At 45.5% G+C, this 19,820-nt stretch overlaps 1 protein-coding gene across 2 annotated transcripts; it reads right to left on the reverse strand.

The window, feature by feature from the left end:
• Nucleotides 1–13,300: 13,300 nt before the first annotated feature.
• On the reverse strand, nt 13,301–19,562 carry LOC110523641 (general transcription factor 3C polypeptide 4). Of its 2 annotated transcripts, none has more exons than XM_021602524.3 (5): nt 19,226–19,562; nt 17,197–18,906; nt 16,933–17,063; nt 16,219–16,307; nt 13,301–15,873 (listed from the first exon to the last, which is right to left on the reverse strand). In XM_021602524.3, exons 1-5 carry the CDS (start codon nt 19,514–19,516, stop codon nt 15,809–15,811), a joined length of 2,286 nt encoding a protein of 761 aa, XP_021458199.2. In that variant the 5' UTR covers nt 19,517–19,562; the 3' UTR covers nt 13,301–15,808. The 2 variants fall into 2 exon arrangements, with proteins under 2 accessions (XP_021458199.2, XP_021458197.2); XM_021602522.3 differs by having other exon boundaries at nt 19,211–19,562.
• Nucleotides 19,563–19,820: the final 258 nt, after the last annotated feature.

A 19,820-nucleotide genomic window follows, 5' to 3' on the forward strand; every position in this document is an offset into this window, starting at 1 on the left:
CCCGGCACAGCCAGAAGAGGACTGGCCATCCCACATATGCTCTCTCTAATTCTCTCTTTCTTTCTCTCTCTCGGAGGACCTGAGCCCTAGGACCATGCCCCAGGAATACCTGACATGATGACTCCTTGCTGTCCCCAGTCCACCTGACTGTGCTGCTGCTCCAGTTTCAACTATTCTGCCTTATTATTATTCGACCATGCTGGTCATTTATGAACATAGCCTGGTTCCTCTCTAGGTTTCTTCCTAGGTTTTGGCCTTTCTAGGGAGTTTTTCCTAGCCACCGTGCTTCTTCACCTGCATTGCTTGCTGTTTGGGGTTTTAGGCTGGGTTTCTGTACAGCACTTTGAGATATCAGCTGATGTACGAAGGGCTATATAAAAAAATATAAATAAATAAAAAAATAAAAATAAAAATACACACACACACACACACACACACACACACACACACACACACACACACACACACACACACACACACACACACACACACACACACACACACACACACACACACACACACACACACACACATTAGATGTAGCCTACAATTTTAAATTTGACATAATCTCTGAATTATTACACTCCTTTCTCACATACACCCACATTTACTGAGCAAGTAGACCATTGTACATTCGGTGAAACAAACTCACTTATATCTCGAAAACCTCTGACCGTATTCATTATAATTCTGTGGGCATTGTGTTATGCACCAGGGGTCCGACAGAGACCACGTAGCATTATGAAAATAATAATGATCTCACTTACGGGGATGTTTTCTTTTGCCCTGGCTGCTTTTGGTGGGTGGCAGTGGGAGTCATTAAGGAGGTAACACACCTCTCAGCTGATAAAATTAGCAGGAGCAGAGGACCGTGGGAGTGTGAGGATACAGCATGCTAACAACCAGCACAGCAGCACACACACCTGCACAGGGGAGACGCAGCCAGGCCCCTGTCAAACACTGGAGGTGCCCATTCACCCTATAATATGTGTGTGTGTGTGTGTGTGTGTGTGTGTGTGTGTGTGTGTGTGTGTGTGTGTGTGTGTGTGTGTGTGTGTGTGTGTGTGTGTGTGTGTGTGTGTGTGTGTGTGTATGTTGCCATCTACATTTATTTTTTTGCCGCTCTGTGGCCCTCTGTCAATATCTCTTCTTCTCGCCTTCCCCATTTCTCTGTTTTTTCTTTGTCTTTCTCCCATCTCTCTTTCTCTATTTCTCACTGTATCACTCCATATATTCATGAATTCCTGTTTGTGATGAAAACTTATGCATGAAAACAGAGGGTGGAAAAAACAGAGTGAATGTTGACGGAGGTTTGTCTCGTCTGGCGCCGCACTGCACAGAGTGGCAGAGGCAGGGTGGTCCTGAGGGACATGCCAATGCGGGAGACCCTGATTCCATCTCTCTCTCCATATCCTTTTCCCTCCCTCCCTCCCTCCCTCCCTCCCTCCCTCCCTCCCTCCCTCCCTCCCTCCCTCCCTCCCTCCCTCCCTCTCTTTCTTTCTTTCTTTCTTTCTTACTTTCTTTCTTTCTTTCCACCCACCGACCCACCCGTCCTTCCTCCCCCATCTTTCTCTAACTCTCTCATTCCCCCACCTTATCCCCCTTTCTCCTCTCTCTCCTCTCTCCCTCACAGTGTCAAAGCAAGTTACAGGCAGAAGAGCACTCCTTCTTAAATAATTCACAAGTTGATTAATAGACTCACAAGGGTATAATTAGACAGGGGAAAGACAGTGGCTAGTGTAACCAGTCCAGTGCTTAGGGGAATTGGAGAGGGAGCGGGGTTACTGAGGAAATGGAGAATATCAACCGGTAGCGGGGTATAAAACCGTGGTGGTGTTGGAAGGACTAGGGAGGGGGGCTGGGTGGGGCACCTTTCTGAGGCTAGGCAGTGTGTGAAGCAGCCTCTCCAGGAGCATGGAGCCATGGCTTGTTTGATGTGGAAATTGGGCAGTTTGAATCCGTCTCCTTTAATTTTTCACAACTTACAGGGCCCCCTGGGTAATCCACCACTACTCTTATAGGAAATAAATGATTTTTTTTGTCCTCTCATCTTCTCATATTTTTCTATTAGATGTATTATCTCCATCCTTTTCGGATATTCTCCTCACTGTACCTGCTCTGTCTACTCTCACCGAGCAGAGTAGCAGTTTCACCCCCATTCGTGTCATGCAGCCATCAGCATAAAAATGCACTTACATTGCCTCTGAGGCATCTTTTGTATTCTGAAAGGGATGTGCTTCCACTGCTAGACCCGTCTTCAAAACAAACAAACAAATAAACAAACAGAACAATGAAACAACAGATCTCACTTTTCAGCCCAGACATCATTTTGGTTGCTGCTGATCTCTGTCTGCTTCACTTTCACTGTTAAAACTAAATAAAAAGAATCTACTGAAATACATCCAGACAGATACACAAAAACAGTGTCTTTCCTGGGGTTTTCTCCCCTTCTGCAAAGTCACTTCTGACTAAGTTATGATACTCATATCGGGGCACATGTTGTTCTTCCTCCCTGTTCTCTCCTTCTTTGGTGTTTCATTGTCAATTTCTCAGATTGCTTCTGCAGACAAACAGACAACCCTCTCTAGTGTGTGTTTTCAGAGTTAGGATTGTGGTATCCAAACAGGCCTGATACGTCCATCCAGCTCTGGGCTCTGATGTGCTGCGTGTCTGCCTGCATGTCGGCTTGTCAGCTCTAATTTATCCCTCTCTGTTCTATTTTCTCTCGTCTGTCTCCTCCAGATGTTGCGCCCGGCGTCAAAATGGATCTCTAGATTCTCCACTGCCGAAAAATGGGGAACGCAACACATTCCTCTGTTTGTACAAGCTGATAGATACACTTTGAAATTCAATTCCGTTTTCTTTCATGCCACAAGCCACGCGGGTGGAGATGAGCCCAATTTGCTGAGATCCTGTCTGATGCCACAGATGCTGTCTTTCTCTTCCAGGTTATTTTCTTCAGGCGTGTGGACTCATTGGACTTGATCGGCAAAAAAATATTGCTTTACTCATTTGCTCGTTAATCCAGTACTCTGCCTGTCTGAGTCTACTGCCGTTGATTATTATGCATTCATCACCAATTATGTACAATGTAATTGGCCCTTTCTTTGTTGTCACCTCCAGCAATACTAATGATGTTCTGGCACCAAAAAGCCCCATTCCTTGTTGTTCTCGTGCCCCGCCACCAGGAGGTGCTAATGAGAGCAGCAGCCCCTGTATGTGTTGATTTATTTATCTGTGTCTGGATTAAAGCTTGTATACCTGATAAAGGGGATGTCAGAACAACTTTGACAGCCACAGAGGCGGCAGAGTGTGCACGATTTGGTCGCCGTGCCGGCAGATACAAGGAGTGTCGCTGGGATCTTTCAAGTCTTGACAGAGAAGAGCCTCTGAACATTCCCTTAATCTTGCCTTCCCTCAGAGAAGCAACGCCAGGCAGGTTTATGAGTGTGTTCAGTTCTCTATTTGACGTGTTCTCTTAATGACACAAACCATTCAGCGACCACGCACGATAGCATTTCATCTAGCATAATGTGTGGTGGCTGCTTTCTTCAAACGCCCCCGTGCCTCTCTCTGCATAAGCCAGCTGGAGATAGCAGCAGACACATACAAGGCTTTTTCTATTGGCACACTGGGATATTGTGTGTTGTGTACGCTGTTGGATTGTGCCTCATTGTTTTTGTGAGCCCACTAAAAGCAAATACAAGGAAAATGTTGTGTCAGATTTTATGGAAAACAGATCAGTGGAGATGTGCTTTGTACCTGGATAGCTGTCTGAGCCTGTTCTGGCCTGTAATAGACATTGACAACATGTACGTACTTATCATCATGACAGTGTTAATAGGGAGCCCTGAACCATTAACCATCATTACCATGCTAATACTTCAACACTAACTGTATAGTCCTACCTCTCACACTGTATACCTGGAGGATATATGAACCTGTTAGTGAGGGATATAGTATTGATGTCCTTCTCGTTGGTTATTCTCTACCATATCTCTCTCTCCTCAACATTGATCCTCTCTCATCCCATCACATCGTTTTCCTTTACTCTATCATTCTCTGTGGTTGAGACTGGAACAGGGGCTGCTGAAGCTGTGTAGAGTAGGGGTAGTTGAGATGTAGTGCTGCTGAGGCTGCTGGTGCTGAGAAGACTTGGTGGAGGTGTAGAGCTGCTGGGCAGGAGAGGGCGCTGGGGTTAATTACTCCATTACTGGGTGGCTCAGGCAGTAGCTGTTTAAACAGGCCCTAGTCAGCAGGGGATTAGGCCTCATTACTCCAGCTAAAGCTACGCCCGCGACCCTTCCCCACCGCCTAGCCACCGCCTCTTACCATGGGTTTGTTAGGCGTGCCAGAGAATATTCATACAGAAGAGGTGGAGAGAGATAGGGGGGGGGGGGGGGTGGCGAGAGGGAATGGAGGAAGAGGACGAAGAGCAGTAAAACAGAGCATCTTGGGGGGGTCTTAACTCGTGTGGATCTTTTGCATCATCACCTGAGCTGCGGCAGGGCTACAATTATCCTCCCAAAACCCTGGCGTAGCTAGATTAGCATCTCCGACTCCGATTACCACCCCCCCCCCACCCCACCTGTCTTCCTCAGGTGTCTGATGGCACTATGTGATAATGATGGTGCTCTCATTTGCAGAAAGGACAGTGAGTTGAAATGGGGTCGTGGCTGTCAATGAGCAGGACACGCTGGAACGGTACAGAGCTTATACCTGTCAGTTTACTGGGTTGTCTGTGTATCAGTTACTCTCAGTTTAAATTCCCAGGAGGCACAAGGGCAAGTGCTTTAACTTTTCATTATTTCATCCTCTTAACATTTTGTCCCGAGTCGCCTTAAATGAACGTGGATGGGTATGCCAATATAATTTGACAGTTTGCGGCAATTAGTTTGTCTGACTATCACAGGGAATACCAAAACCCCTGAAATGGAAATATAACACAGGTGTACATGAAATGTATTTGATTTGTTCATCTAACTAAAGACAGAGACTATCCTCATTCAGAGGACTTTAATAACAATAGAATAAAGTTGTATTAGTAGGTATCAAAAGCCCTAACAAACAGCCAAAACATGTATTTTCTCCAATTATAAATGAGAGCTGTGTGTAGGAGAACTAATGCAAGGGTTTGAAAAACATATTTGTTGTAAAGGCCTAAGATGTGGCCTGCTGAACTGCATGATCAAGTTTCAAGTCAATTCCTCTTTCTGTTCCTAGAACTCAACTAAAGATAACATATAATTTTGACAGAAAGACACGCGCGCACGCACACACGCACGCACGCACGCACGCACGCACGCACGCACGCACGCACACACACACACACACACACACACACACACACACACACACACACACACACACACACACACACACACACACACACACACACACACACACACACACACACACACACACACTAACACACACTAACACACACACAGGTCTCCGTAGAGGCTGTCAAACACTGTCGATAAAAATCCAATTTGATATGAGGGAAAACGCTTGATTTATGGGAGACGTTGGCTCTCCAAACTATGTGATTTTAGCTCAAATCCTGAACAGAGCTTCCATTATATAATTGAGGACAGAAATCAATAGAAGCAGCTGGATGTGGCTGGCAGTGAGCTGCTGTGAGCACAGGCGCATCCATATTGAGAGTTTTGGCTGTTCGATCTGTTTCTAGGATAGGCTCAGCTTCACTACCCTAATCACACACTACGCGGGTCGATGCCAGGACTTAGCCATTGGCACTCACCATTAGCATATGTTAAACATGACTCTCCCTCTCCCCTCCCTGTTTCAAAAGCTACACCTGAGATCCTTGGCCATTTAAAGCCCAAAAACAGGGATTATTTTAAACATAGCCCGAGGTGAGGGTGAAATTCACCGCTCCAGTGACCTGGATGTGAGGGATGTGCTGGTCTGATGGTAGAGGCGAGAGGGACACACAGGATATTTATGGTATTGATTTTTAAAAGTAGAAACAGGGAGATTTAGAGGGGCTTGACTCTTAAAATTCCCAAGGAGCCACGCTAACACACAGTCTTTTCTCTGAGAGGTAGGAGGGAGGTTTGTGGACCTTCAGCTGCAAAGCTGTGCTATGTTGTGGAATGATGTGCCTCAATGTGTATCAGAGGAATCATTAAACCAGGATCAAGATAGACGCCTGGTCAGCTTAGCCTCTGCTAGCTAGGTGGATGTGAAGTAAGTGTAAGATGTGGAGGTGGAGGTGAGAACTGAATGGATGTCTTAAGGAGTCCGCATGCTTCCCAGCCGAAAAAGTTTGGAAAAGTTTGTACTTATATTGTGGCGACATTTTGTGACGTTTTTCTTGTTTTGGGTAAGGTTTTTTTCAGTTGTTTGGGCACACAATTTTTTTTTTAGGCAACCCGAAGTCCTTCGCCGAAGTCTACGCCCCTTCGTCGTTGATTGGTAAACAGTAGTGATTCATCAGTAGTTTTTGTTGTCATTCAATGAGAGACGACTCCTTTTCATGCACTTTATTTCATTGAGAAATACGGCACCAAACATCTTAGATAGACGAAAAATGGCACAATTATGATTAATGACAGATTTCTTGAGTTATCTTAGATTAACTCTGACTATTTTGAGGAAATGTATACTTGTTACGGCATCTCAAAATGGACAAACAGTACTATTGCTTATTTTTTCTCTGCTTTCAAGCGAGAAGGTGGCTGGCACTCTTAGTGGCCAGGGACTTTAATGCAGGGAAACTTAAATCAGTTTCACCTAATTTCTATCAGCATGTTAAATGTGCAGCCGGAGGAAAAAAAAAACTCTAGACCACCTTTACAACAGGACTGTTTTGCTAGCACAGACTGGAATATGTTCTGGGATTCTTCCGATGGCATTGAGGACTACACCACATCAGTGCATTGATGATGTCGTCCCCACAGTGACTGTACGTACATACCCCAACCAGAAGCCATGGATTACAGGCAACGTTCGCACTGAGACGAGACTCTAACCTAGAAGCTTATAAGAAACAGGACTAAGATTGAATCATACTACACCTGCTTCGACGCTCGTCGGATGTGGCAGGCTTGCAAACTATTACAGACAACAAAGGGAAGCACAGCTGAGAGCTTCCCAGTGACACAAGCCTACCAGACGAGCTAAATAACTTTGCTCGCTTCGAGGCAAGTAACACTGAAACATGCAGGAGAGCATCAGCTGTTCTGGACGACTTTGTTATCACGCTCTCCGTAGTCGATGTGAGTAAAACTTTTAAACAGGTCAACATTCACAAGGCCGCAGGGCCAGACAGATTACCAGGTAGTGTACTCATAGCACGCGCTGACCAAATGGCAAGTGTCTTCACTGACATTTTCAACCTCTCCCTGTCTGAGTTTGTAATGCTAACATGTTTCAAGCAGACCACCATAGTCCTTGTGCCCAAGAACACTAAGGTAACCTGCCTAAATGACTACCGACCTGTAGCACTCATGTCTGCAGCCATGAAATGCTTTGAAAGGCTGGTCATATGATGCAATCTCTATTTCACTCCACACTGCCCTTTCGTACCTGGACAAAAGGAACACCTATGTGAGAATGCTATTCATTGACTACAGCTCAGCGTTCAACACCATAGTGCCCTCAAAGCTCATCAATAAGCTCAGGACCCTGGGACTAAACACCTCCCTCTGCAACTGGATCCTGGAATTCCTGACGGGCCACCCCCAGGTGGTAAGGGTAGGTAACAAGACATCAGCCATGATGATCCTCAACACAGGGGCCCCTCAGGGGTGTGTGGTCAGTTCCCTCTTGTACTCACTGTTCACTCATGACTGCATAGCCAGGCACAACTCCAACACCATCATTAAGTTTGCAGATGACGCAAAAGTGGTAGGCCTGATCACCGACGATGATGAGACAGCCAATAGGGAGGTCAGAGACCTGATCGTGTGGTGCAAGGACAAAAACCTCTCCTTCAACGTGATCAAGACAAAGGAGATGATTGTGAACTACAGGAAAAAGAGGACCGAGCAGGCCCCCATTCTCATCGACGGGGCTGTAGTGGAGCAGGTTGAGAGCTTCAAGTTCCTTTGGCGTCCACATCACCAACAAACTAACATGGTCCAAGCACACCAAGACAGTCGTGAAGAGGGCACGACAAAACCTATTCCCCTTCAGGAGACTGAAAAGATTTGGCATGGGTCCTTAGATCCTCAAAAGGTTCTACAGCTGCACCATCAAGAGCTTCCTGATGGGTTGCATCACTGCCTGTTATGGGAACTGCTCAGCCTCCGACTGCAAGGCACTACAGAGGGTAGTGCATACGGCCCAGTACATCACCGGGGCCAACCTTCCTGCCATCCAGGACCTCTATACCAGGCGGTGTCAGAGAAAGGCCCTAAAAATTGTCTGAGACTCCAGACACCCTAGTCATAGACTGTTCTCTCTGCTACCACACGGCAAGCGGTCCCTGAGCGCCAAGTCTAGGTCCAAGAGGCTTCTAAACAGCTTCTACCCCCAAGCCATAAGACTCCTGAACATTTAATCAAATGGCTACCCAGACTATTTGCATTGCCTCCTCTTTTATGCTGCTGCTACTCTCTGTTATTATCGATGCATAGTCACTTTAATAACTCTACCTACATGTACATATTACCTCAAATCACCTCAACTAACTGGTGCCCCCGCACATTGACTCTGTACCGTTACCCCTGTATATAGTCTCACTATTGTTATTTTGTTGCTGCTCTTTGATTACTAGTTATTTTTATCTCTTTCTTTTTGGGGGGTATTTTCTTAAAACTGCGTTGTTGGTTAAGGGCTTGTAAGTAAGCATTTCACTGTAAGGTCTACTCCTGTTGTATTCGGGGGCATATGAGAAATACAATTTGATTTGATTTGAATGTCTTGTGAGTGTGCGAGCACACTTGTTCGGCTATCCGCCAGCCAAACTGGAGCATGCTAATTAATGCCTTTAGTGTTGTAGAGATGGTGGTTATTGCTCTTTTGGAAGAGCAAGTTGAATCAGCATCTTAGAGCCTATTTTTAAAATCTGATTGTGTAATTCTAATATTCCATTAGTCCAGACTTTAATGTCTATGGTCCAGACAGTCATTTTAATTCAAAGGATTTACCTACTATCCTCTCTGTGGATGTAAGCTCACAAAATATTAAATTGTTGATTGTTAGAAAGAGGAACAATCTCTTTAGGTTAGCCATAATGAAACCCTTTTCACTTTCAATCCCTACTCCCCTGACTATAGGTGGACTATTTCTCCTACCTCCACCTAGCAACACAGTCCCTGCTCCCCAGCTGGTTGGGGGGTGGCAGACACCCACCTGGGTCGATTCCCTGCCATGACTCCTCACCCTCCAGTTACGACTCAAGACTGTGACGCCATATTTAGAGATGATGGGAGATCTCATAGGTGCAGGCGGTGCAATAGTAATTGTCCTTTGGAGTGCCCCAATGATGCCGTTAAGGGCCCTTCAGTGATGAGGCTAATGGAGGGAGACCTCGTTTGCATAACATTATCTTAATTGAGCCCAAGGCCTGGCATGAACACAAGGCTTTGATAATGTTACTGATGGAACGGGATGTTGATCTGACCGGCGGCAACCATTTACCCGACAGCTACATTAATTAACGGCTATCCCGTTACATGGGCTTTAGGAGGGATGAATAAGTCAACATGGTGACTTGTGTGCACGTGTGTAGGGCCCTTGTCTAGGTCTGAAATGACACCCTATATAGTGCATTATAGTGAACATAGGGTTCTGGTCAAAAGTAGGACACTATATAGGGAGTAGGAAGCCATTTTGAAGGCACCCTAGGTGTTCTAATGGAGAAACCACAGTCCTATAGGAGAGATTGGAGGACAAGGCCTGGCACATAGGGTGGATCCTCTTACCCCTCATTCCCTAAAGGAGGAAACCCGGCCTCTGCCAGCACACAAAGCCTCCGCTAATACTTTTAATTGTGAATTAATTAGACTGCTGTATCAATATTTGGGTAAGACCCAACAGCCAGGTCTTAGTTTACATGTGCATGAGCTGTGCTTGTGGACACTGTTTCCATCCAAAGCAGCTTCGATATTCAATTCAGATACTGTCATCAGAGAGTTATAATTTAGAGTACAGTAGTTAGATTTCCTATTTAATTATGACAGCCTCTCTCAGACCAGGCGTGCCTGGGATGACACAAGATGAGTGTGTGTGTGTGCTTGTGCATGCGCGCGGATCAGGATGTAGCTTAACTGAAGCAGGTCAGCCAGGTAGCTCTTTTGTTATGTAAAGAGGTGCCATGTGATCCTGCAGGATAAAAGAGGAGAGGAAAAGAAACCGTTCAGATAAACTTCCCTCATCAGATAATTAACCATGCCTTTGCTCCAGTTTCCCCTCCTTTGCATAAGTGTCTGATCGACTTTCAAATAGCTGATCAGTCAGAGAGAGAGATGCTCCTTCCTCTGAGCTATCCTTTGGGGCTCCAGCAGAATTAGAATGTTACAGCAGGGGGTGGCACACATTTAAAACATACTAAACTTATAGATGTCCATATGGAAGCCAACAAGGGAAAATATAAGGACACATTTAGATAAAATACATTATTTATCCCTGTCTACAGTTTTGAGGCCCTTTGGTTCAACATGGCTCAACATCACGCACGAAAAATACTAATATTGGTACCAGGACTTGAATAGGATTTGTGCCACATATGCTAAAATGACAGCATATGGAAACAGTGCCAGGGAAACTAAACCAAAGCATGGATTGCTGTCATACCTTGTCCATGGACTGCTCACAGAGTAAGAATTTAGGTGAACTATCCCTTTAAACAGAATTTGCTGTTTGGGGTTTTAGGCTGGGTTTCTGTATAAGCACTTTGTGACATCTGCTGATGTAAAAAGGGCTTTATAAATACATTTGATTGATTGATGGATGTATGCGTTTCATATATTTGTGCCCTTTCCTCCCTGTCAAAACTTCCCCTGCACTTGTCACAATGAGTTTTGTATAGCCCCCCCCCCCCCCACACACTCCCCCTTCGCTTGCCCCGTGCTCCTTCCGAGCTCCCCTGCTGCCAGTTTTTAACTACACTCCACTCTGGCCTCTGCTCTACTTGTTACAGCCCCAACACGAGTGCAAACAATCAAAGTGTTTGGAAATGTTGAAATATGCATGGCTATCCGTGACAGACAGATAAAGCAGGGCAATTAGCCACGTAATCCTAGAGCATCGTACGGAATCATCAGCCTCAGCTGTCCTCTCTCTCTCTTTCCCTCCTTCCTTTCCTCTACTCTCTTTCTCTCTATTAGTTAAATGTACTCTGTGTGTCGGCTCCCCATCAAATCAAGTAACACTTCCCCTAATTGGCTTATAAATAATACAGCAGGCCTACATTATAATTTCATCAGTGGTAAACATTGCGGGGGCAGTTGGTAAAGAACCTATCCCTCATTAATTTCTTAATTTGGGTAGATGGAACGAAGGGGAAATGACTACACACCTCACACTACGCACCTCACACTACACACCTCACACTATGCACCTCACACTACACACCACACTACACACCTCACACTACACACACACCACACCACACCACACACTGCACACACATACACCACACACCACGCACCACACACTACACACACCACACCTCACACTACACACTACACACCACACACACTACCCACACACTACACACCTCACACCTCACTCCCCACTCTTGCTCCTTGTTCTTTTTTTTTATACCAACTTAATGAATATTTCATAACAAGAAACATAAATATTAATTCTAATGGTATTGCACAGTAGTTATTACTGGTATTTCTTACAAAAAAAGTTAATAAAATACTAATTATAATTTCTGCATAACCAAACCCTGAAATACTCTCATACACTCTCAGCCAAACAGACACTTAAACAAACACAAACACTCATGATTATGTGCACTGCCAGTAAACTATTTGACTTTTTAGTCAGAACAACAGTAAGCCAATGCCTTCTTCACGCATCTCACTTTATCTTCTTCGTTGATTATCTTTCCAAAGATCATACAGTAGCATTCCTATGTCGAAGAGTTCAACTCTTCAACCTGTGATATAGGCCTACGTGAGAGACACAATACAGTAGACAGCAGCCTCTTTGTATTTACTTCCGGCACTTGCTATGCAATTCAGTTTAGTCAAAGAAGAAAGGTGCCTTTAAGTTTCCCTTGTCAGATAAAGCAATGAAAAGCAACCGTTATGATTCTATTAAACTGTTTAAGGGACTGTTACACATTGTGTGATACGTGGGCTATGAGGTGTATGCATATGACATGTTCTGATCTCTGAAAGACTGATATTAAAGCAAACATTTAAACAAGTCATTTCCATTTGTCTTTTGGCTGAAATGTGGGAATATAAAAGGCACCAAAAAGCCCTTCAGCCTTCAAAAGGAGAGGAAAGCGTCCTAGGTACGAGTCTAGATCCAGAGTCAGACACTTGAAGGCAATCTTTCTCAGCTGTAACTCAACGCTGTCACTATTATCGAGAGCTGTCACCTCACGGTGTCATAAGTGATGGAGAGAGACATCCTAAAAAAGCGACTGTCGAGATTTACAACTACAACACATGTACAGTGTCTCACACAAAGAAGAAACAAGCTGAAGAAAGCCAGGTATAAGTTAGGCTTCTCTTTTCAACTGACATCGGATTCATCCAGACTGATCCAGTAAATGACTCACTTACCAATGACGGGGCAGTACAACTCTCCATTCACATCAACTCCATATCATACAAATCCTATTAGTTAGATGGACATTCTGGTCGCTAAGTGGAGCCAACATGAAACCACACACATAACACCCCCTTAGACTTATTTAACTCTGGCTGAGAGTGGCAGGTCCCGTGTTGAGAATGAGCTTAATTAATGTAGCAGCAAAACACAAACCTCCCTGCTCATGCCCTTTCTGCTGCTACTGCTCAGTATTAGTTCCACTTCAGTGGCCCCATGCTTAGCAACAAGAACAAGCAGCGTCTCTAATGACGGACGTCCCCCTTCTCTCCACATATCCCCACCACTGGTCTCGGGTCACTGCCCCAACCCCTCTAGGGACAGGAAGAGGAGAGAGGGGAGTCTACCCGTTAAAGGACCTTGTTAACAGCCTGCCAAGAAACAAACCCCACAGACTCACTTCATTAGCAGGGACAAGTTAGAAGATGTGCCTTAGTTTGGAATAGTTTAAAACCTGAGGAGAGAAAAGTATTCTCTCAGGGGTTGGAGTGTGTGAGCAGAACGGCGGAGGGAAGTGACTTCAGAAAAGCGTTCGTTCTCCAAAATGTTGTGTTTATTTTTGGGGTCCAAACATTGCAGACAGTCATGTTTATCTCAGAGTTAGGGGACTGTCTGTTTCCTGCATAAACAAACATCATTGTTTAGGGTAATACAATTACTACGGAGGATTCAATTTTTATGACTACATATTAGAATCTTTAATTCAGTGGGAGAAAAAAAAAAATCACAAAAAAAATGTACAAAGACAAAAATGTTTATTTACACAACAGAAGGAAAATATAACTCTTGGTTACAAATATTTAGGGTCACAGAAAAGTCCAGACGACCCAATAAAGGAGACACTGAACTTGTGAAACGGCAATGTGACAAGGACACAAGGTTTCACAGAGCTAGATGAGAGAGGAGTGAGTGCTGTCATCTTTAGGTACTATAGGGATCAGTGTCTCTGGGTTGACAGTCCACTCTGTTAGTTGACATGCAACTGTCAAATAGGACTTAAGGACAGAAAACTGGGCAGTCCAGGTGAGGCATTCTAATGGAAACCATTTGTCCAACGTTGGCCTTCCATTCCAAACTATGACGCCAATGTAAAAATAGCTGACTGAAGTTATCGAAAAGACTGAAAACAAAGCAAAATACAAAAGTGAGAAATCAACATGAAACGTAAAAAATACAAACGGAAACATGGATTTGATCCCATAAGGACATTCCAGTGAAATGAAGCAACTGCCGTGCAAATGGGTGGAGATAGAGATATTTGGGTACTACAAAATGCGTCTGTACACATAAGAGTAGATACAGTATATTGTATCATATTCAAACTAGATAAACAAAAGGAATAGCATATTAAATAAAAGTGTGAAAAGGTGCTATGAATGTTTCATGCGATCCAGCCATTGACATGAAGGCTATAAATATTGTATGCATAGAGAAGAATCCCTCTTTGAAGTCTTGTGAGAGCTAAGACAGAGGAAGAAAGGGAGGGGAGACGGTAATTACTGGTGGAAATGCTCTTTGACAGATTATTCTATTAAAGCAGGAGGAGGTTCAACCAAACACCGCTAACCTCTAACAGCACTGGTCTCCACCTATCAATGACAAGAACATTCTCACCTGAAGGCCCACTTCCACTTGACAAACACGCTTACTGGGAGCCAATCACATGATCAAAAAACCTGTATGCTCTGTATAATGCTGCAGAGCTTGCACATTGTCTAATAATATTGAATGGTAATAATTAGCAAAGTGCTAGCTTCTAATGAATAATTAAAAACCTGAAGACATATTGTCAGTGTTGATCGCCAAAATACGTCACACATACTACCGCTATATCGACCACAGACAACCTTAGATCAGACATAATGAGCCACTTTGCAGAAAACAGGCAAATTATCATTATTTCCACAAATTAATTTAAATTCTGAACAGATCTGTCTGTCTAGAAAAAGTGTTGACAATGGGCTGAGGATTCTGGGTAAAACTCTGGCCCTCTCATTAAGTGTTGAGAAGCGAGAGCCAGGGCCACTTCCTGACGCAGGGCTAGCTCCAGAGCAGCCTCACCCCTCTGCCTGGCCGGGGCTGTGCACAGGGATATGCTGGGGATGTAAGGGATGAGAGAGGACATGATAGAGAGCAGTACTGCTACTAGCCCAGTCTCCCAGGTCCAACTCCATCTTTGATCACTGGCCACTGACATCTATGTCTCTGAGACAGGGGGAAGGTGCAAGGCGGGAGCACATCATGAGTGCACATCCTTCCCCATGGAACATTGTTCTCCCCAAAATAAAAAAGGGTTTATTGTATTTAACAATATCAACTCTAACCCCCCCTTGATTAGAATTAGTTTCACATCTGCCTGCCGCCCGACTATGTCCCTCATTACTGTAGAATCTCATTACAATCAGCCCCCAGGGGAGACATGCGTCAGTTTTAAACACACTTTCTATCCCTCGCTCACTGCCTCGCGCTCCCCCCCTCTCTCCGTCTACAGTAGCGGAAGTCCTCATCTAAGAGAATGACAGTCTTTTTTCTCCTACATGCAGCATGGAAATTGTTTTACACTGCCAATTAAAATAACAGATACCGGTACATTTAGATTGTTTTCTCTCAGTCAGATAGGATATGTATTTGGCAAAAAATAGACCAAAATAGGGCTGACACTCCAAGTCCCCCCTCTGTTTTTAACTAACAGAATAACATACAAACGTGTTTGGAAATGCAGTCAAGATGAGGAAAATAATACTTATGGGGCTGTGAACTCTGAGAGAAAAGGTTATATCCATCTCCACACACTCCACTTCCTCTTATTAAACCATAGTTATATCAGTGGGGTTTTAAATGTATATTCAAAATCTTTATTTAGAAAATGATACGGTTATGTGCTATAATTCATTTGAAATATATCTATTATGCTTGGCAATAAGTAACAGGTAAAAATAAGAAATAGTGGTGTATGTTGTGAAAATTGTCCATCTAGTCCGAGCAGGCACACAAATGCTGCAGGCAATGTAACCCCGGCTCTCCACTAGCATGTCCTATAGTCCTAGAGGAGAGGAGAGTCGCAGAATGTACAAGGACCCTGCAGTATCCTCTTGATCCAGTCTGGGTCTGCAGTGAAGAGGGTAGGAGGAAAATAAATAAACATCAGATTCATTTGTTCAATCACAATCATCTGCTCCACTATTTGAGCAGTAAATAGACAACAGCTTGAACACTCAGTAATGTTAAGCTTATTGGAAATCGTTTATGCAGGCAGTCTGTGACAATTAAAGAAAAAAGTTTCAGAAAAAAAAAAGTACTTTCTTATATATTGTCAATGCTATATAAGGATATATGCTGATCAGGGTGCAGGATGAGAGAGAGCTGAAAGTGAATAACAGCCCTGGGAGAGAGAGAAGAGGGTGGAGTGAGACAGAGGAGGTAGAGAGGTGGAACGTGGCGCTAGCTGCTTACCCTCAGGCACTGGCAGTCTGGCAATGCTATCCTGCAGTAGGCAGCGTCTGTACGTGAGTGTCTGGCACGCCTGGTAGGATAACACACACCTGAAAGAGACGGGCACGCTTCAGACAGGCACTGACACTGAGTGGGAGGGGTATCAATAGTCTAAAGTGGCTTCCTTTACTCATATTCTTCCCTTCATTTGCAATGACTGGAAAGAACGGAATATGTGAAAGTTAATTCCCAGTAGACATCATTATTCAAGACATCCCTAGGACAGGAGTTCCCAAACTTTTTTGGCCCACAACCCCATTTTCATATCAAAACTTTTTCACAACCCCACAATGTATAAAAAAATATATAAAAAAATAAAGTTATGTAATCAGGACAACGGTAACTTTTTTAATTGGGGCTTTGACAGTCTACTACAAATCAGTCAAAGTATTTCATTCTGAAGGAGGTATGGTTTGAAGTGACTGAAATGCATCAGAAAAAGGTATTGAGAAGTTCAGAATATCATCAGGCAAACATTTTGTATGAAATTCTTCATAGAAAAGAATATCATTGATGATATTTTATGAAAATGATGTCTGCAACATGAAAGCCAACTGACATACGAAGGCAACTGTGGCATAAACATTGGACTAGCATAGCAAAAATTCCAGTATTTACATTACTGGAATCGGGTGACTCGTGGTTATAACGCAAATAAGGTTGATGACACTTTACCTGAGCCACATGTGTCCATTGGAGCAGATAGCCTGTTTGCGGTCTGTGAACGGTAGCACCTCCTTACACAGACTACAGTACTCTGGGAACGTCTGCTTGTTCATCTTCTTCTGGATGTGACCTATCAGGACCTGGGGTACAGACAGCAAGATGTGAGAGGTGCTGAATAAGGCACAACAGGGTTGAGCCTAATGCTTAAACACTAGATTATTGCTCAGGCAATGGAATAGGATAATAGAAAATGTGTAGGGAGCCTAGTCCAACCTTGGCAGCCCTGTCCTCGTATGTAGGGTCACTGGTGAGGAAGTCACAGACCCCCCTGGTGGGGATACTGGTGTTCTCTGTGATCCAGGTGTGAAGGTACACCTCCCCCAGAACCCTCTTCATGTGCTCCCTGGTCAGGTGGGCCTCCACCGCCTCGATCCACGCTATCACCTCTCCCATCTTCTCCTCCAACGCCTGGGATTCTGGGTCCTGTAGCTTCGACACCCCCTCTTCCCCTCCTCCACCCCCCTCCTCATCCCCCACAAACACCTTGGAGTCTTCATGCGTGGGGCGCCAGCGTGCCTCCACGGGGGCCTTCTGCAGGGACTGGTAGAGCACGCGCACCAGGAAGAGTTTTAACCTCCACAGGTAGGGGGAGCCTGTGTTGTGTACCTTCTTGTCCAGCTCCTCCTGCAGCAGAGCAGGAATGCATTTCTCCTTCAGTACCTTCCAGCGCACCAGGTCCAGCAGGTCAGTCTGTTTGAACAGGCTCTGGACCTGGGACTCCAGCAGCTCGGCCGCTGCGTCGTTTGGCGTCTTCAGGGTCACAAACTGGACCTGGTACGTCCTGGAGACCAGGTGCTGACCATTGGTCATCCCTGCAGTACTGACCAGGGCCAGGTAGGCCCCGTTCGGGCTTACCGCGATGCCATGCATCCTCCGCCCTGCCATGCCTTCTGGCAGCCCGATCTCCTCCTGCTTAAAGGCCACGGCCATGTCGGTAAAGATGGGCGTGAGCTTCTTGACAGTCCCGTCCAGGGAACAGGTGTAGATGGAGCCCCCCTGGCGGCTGGCTGTCATGGAGACGATGGGAGTGGAGTGCAGGCCAGTGACGTGTGAGTTGTGCACGTTGAGGCCCGCCTTGGAGATGAGCAGCAGGCACCAGAAGAGGTAGGAGCCCCTGGCCGCCACCACCAGGCTACAGTTACAGTTCTGTTTGGGGTGGAACAGGGAGATACACTTGATGTTGTGTACAGGGATCTGGTCTGACTCCTGCCAGAGGACCACTGGCTGGCGCAGGGTGAAGTAGCCCTTCACCGCCTTCAGGTTGACAGGCAGGATCTTGACAGGCCCTACCGCACTGCCCACGATCAGTCCGCTCATCTTGCGCCCGCTGTGCTCGTACTCCCACCATGCCAGCACACTGGGAGACGACACCCCAGACTGGATGGTGTTACAAGACACCACTGAATCCTTCCCCAGCATGGGCAGGCAGAACTGCCACACCACCAGGTCTCCGTTCTCCATCAGCACGGCCAGCAGCACCGTCCCCACGTCCTTCCACTTGTTGTTGGTCTGGACGTGCTGCGTGGTGCACACACTGGACCACTCCATCCGTACAGGGGTCTGCATGAGGTAGCGTCTCTGAAGCTCAGCCAGGTCAAGGAGGTTAGCCTTGGTGGGCTCCCCACCCTGCACTGAGTAGCCTCTACTCTCCAGGCTCTCTCCATACAGCTGGGTCAGGTCAGCCACCACTGTCCACTGTAGACGCTTGGTGCTGCTGTGGACGGTCAGCTTGTGGTCCAGGGTGAGGGAGGCCAGAAGGCTGAGGCCATTACCGTCACAGCCCAGGGGGGACCAGCTGGTGTACATGATGCCCTTATGGACGCTTAAGGTGGGGTTGAACACTCTGTCCAGCAAGGACTGGCTCACTGAAGGGTCGCTGGAGAACTTGTCTTTGGCCCTCAACAGCTCCTCCTCTGGACCCACCTGGACACAAAAATATATATTTTTAAATACCTTTAAAAGTAGGCATCTGAATGCATTTAGAATACCATACTGAGAAAACTAAAACGACTTACAGATAATATCTAAATCCCAAAGTAAGTTCATCAACCTAATTTGCTAGCCTAAATAGGTTTTACTTTGGAATAAAATGGTTAACTGCTGCTAGCAGTTAGAAACAAATAGGCAGCAGGCATCAGCCAGGTAAAAACAACAACCTCACAACTTTGAGGTGTGGAATGAACGCCAAAGTAAGCAAGTTTGCTAGCTACATGTGTCCAATATTCACCTTCAATTCACATACTTTGTCCGGCACGGGGATGGAGGTCCGATGCAGCACCAAGTCTTGGCTGTTGCCGTGAACATCGCACAGGACCTCCATCAAAGAAATGCCACTTGCAGTAGAGGCCGAGAGTCGGTGGTCCTCAGACCACGTGAGCGGCTCAAAACCGCTGACCGGACTCAAGAGCTTTATTACCGGATCCCTCTTCACAACTGGACCGAGTTCTGCCCAGGAATCATCCTCTGGTTCGGCTTCGGTAAGTTGTCCTTCCTCTACCCCGTCAGCAACACGAGCTGGGCTGCAAGCAGCCATTTTCCATGTAAAAAATAAAACAACGCGTCACTACGGCGGTGGCGTAGGGACATACCACAATGAAAAACATAATCAAAGGCTCTCGGGTTGAAGTGTATATATCGGGGTTAAGATGACAGGAAAACTGACTGTCTGTGCTTGGCAAAAATAAAAACACAAGCCCGATTACCTCCCAGCTAATTTCAAACGTTCCCACAGCCTTTTCCCGTAATAGTGTCATTAGGTCCTTAACTAACTTTTTCATAGGAATGTTCCGGTAAAGGAATGTTTCCAAGAGACCATCTCCTTAATATCAAATAGAATT

Source organism: Oncorhynchus mykiss, chromosome 5, assembly GCF_057628025.1.
Source record: "Oncorhynchus mykiss isolate SJ-2025 chromosome 5, ASM5762802v1, whole genome shotgun sequence".
NCBI classification, from domain to species: Eukaryota; Metazoa; Chordata; class Actinopteri; order Salmoniformes; family Salmonidae; genus Oncorhynchus; species Oncorhynchus mykiss.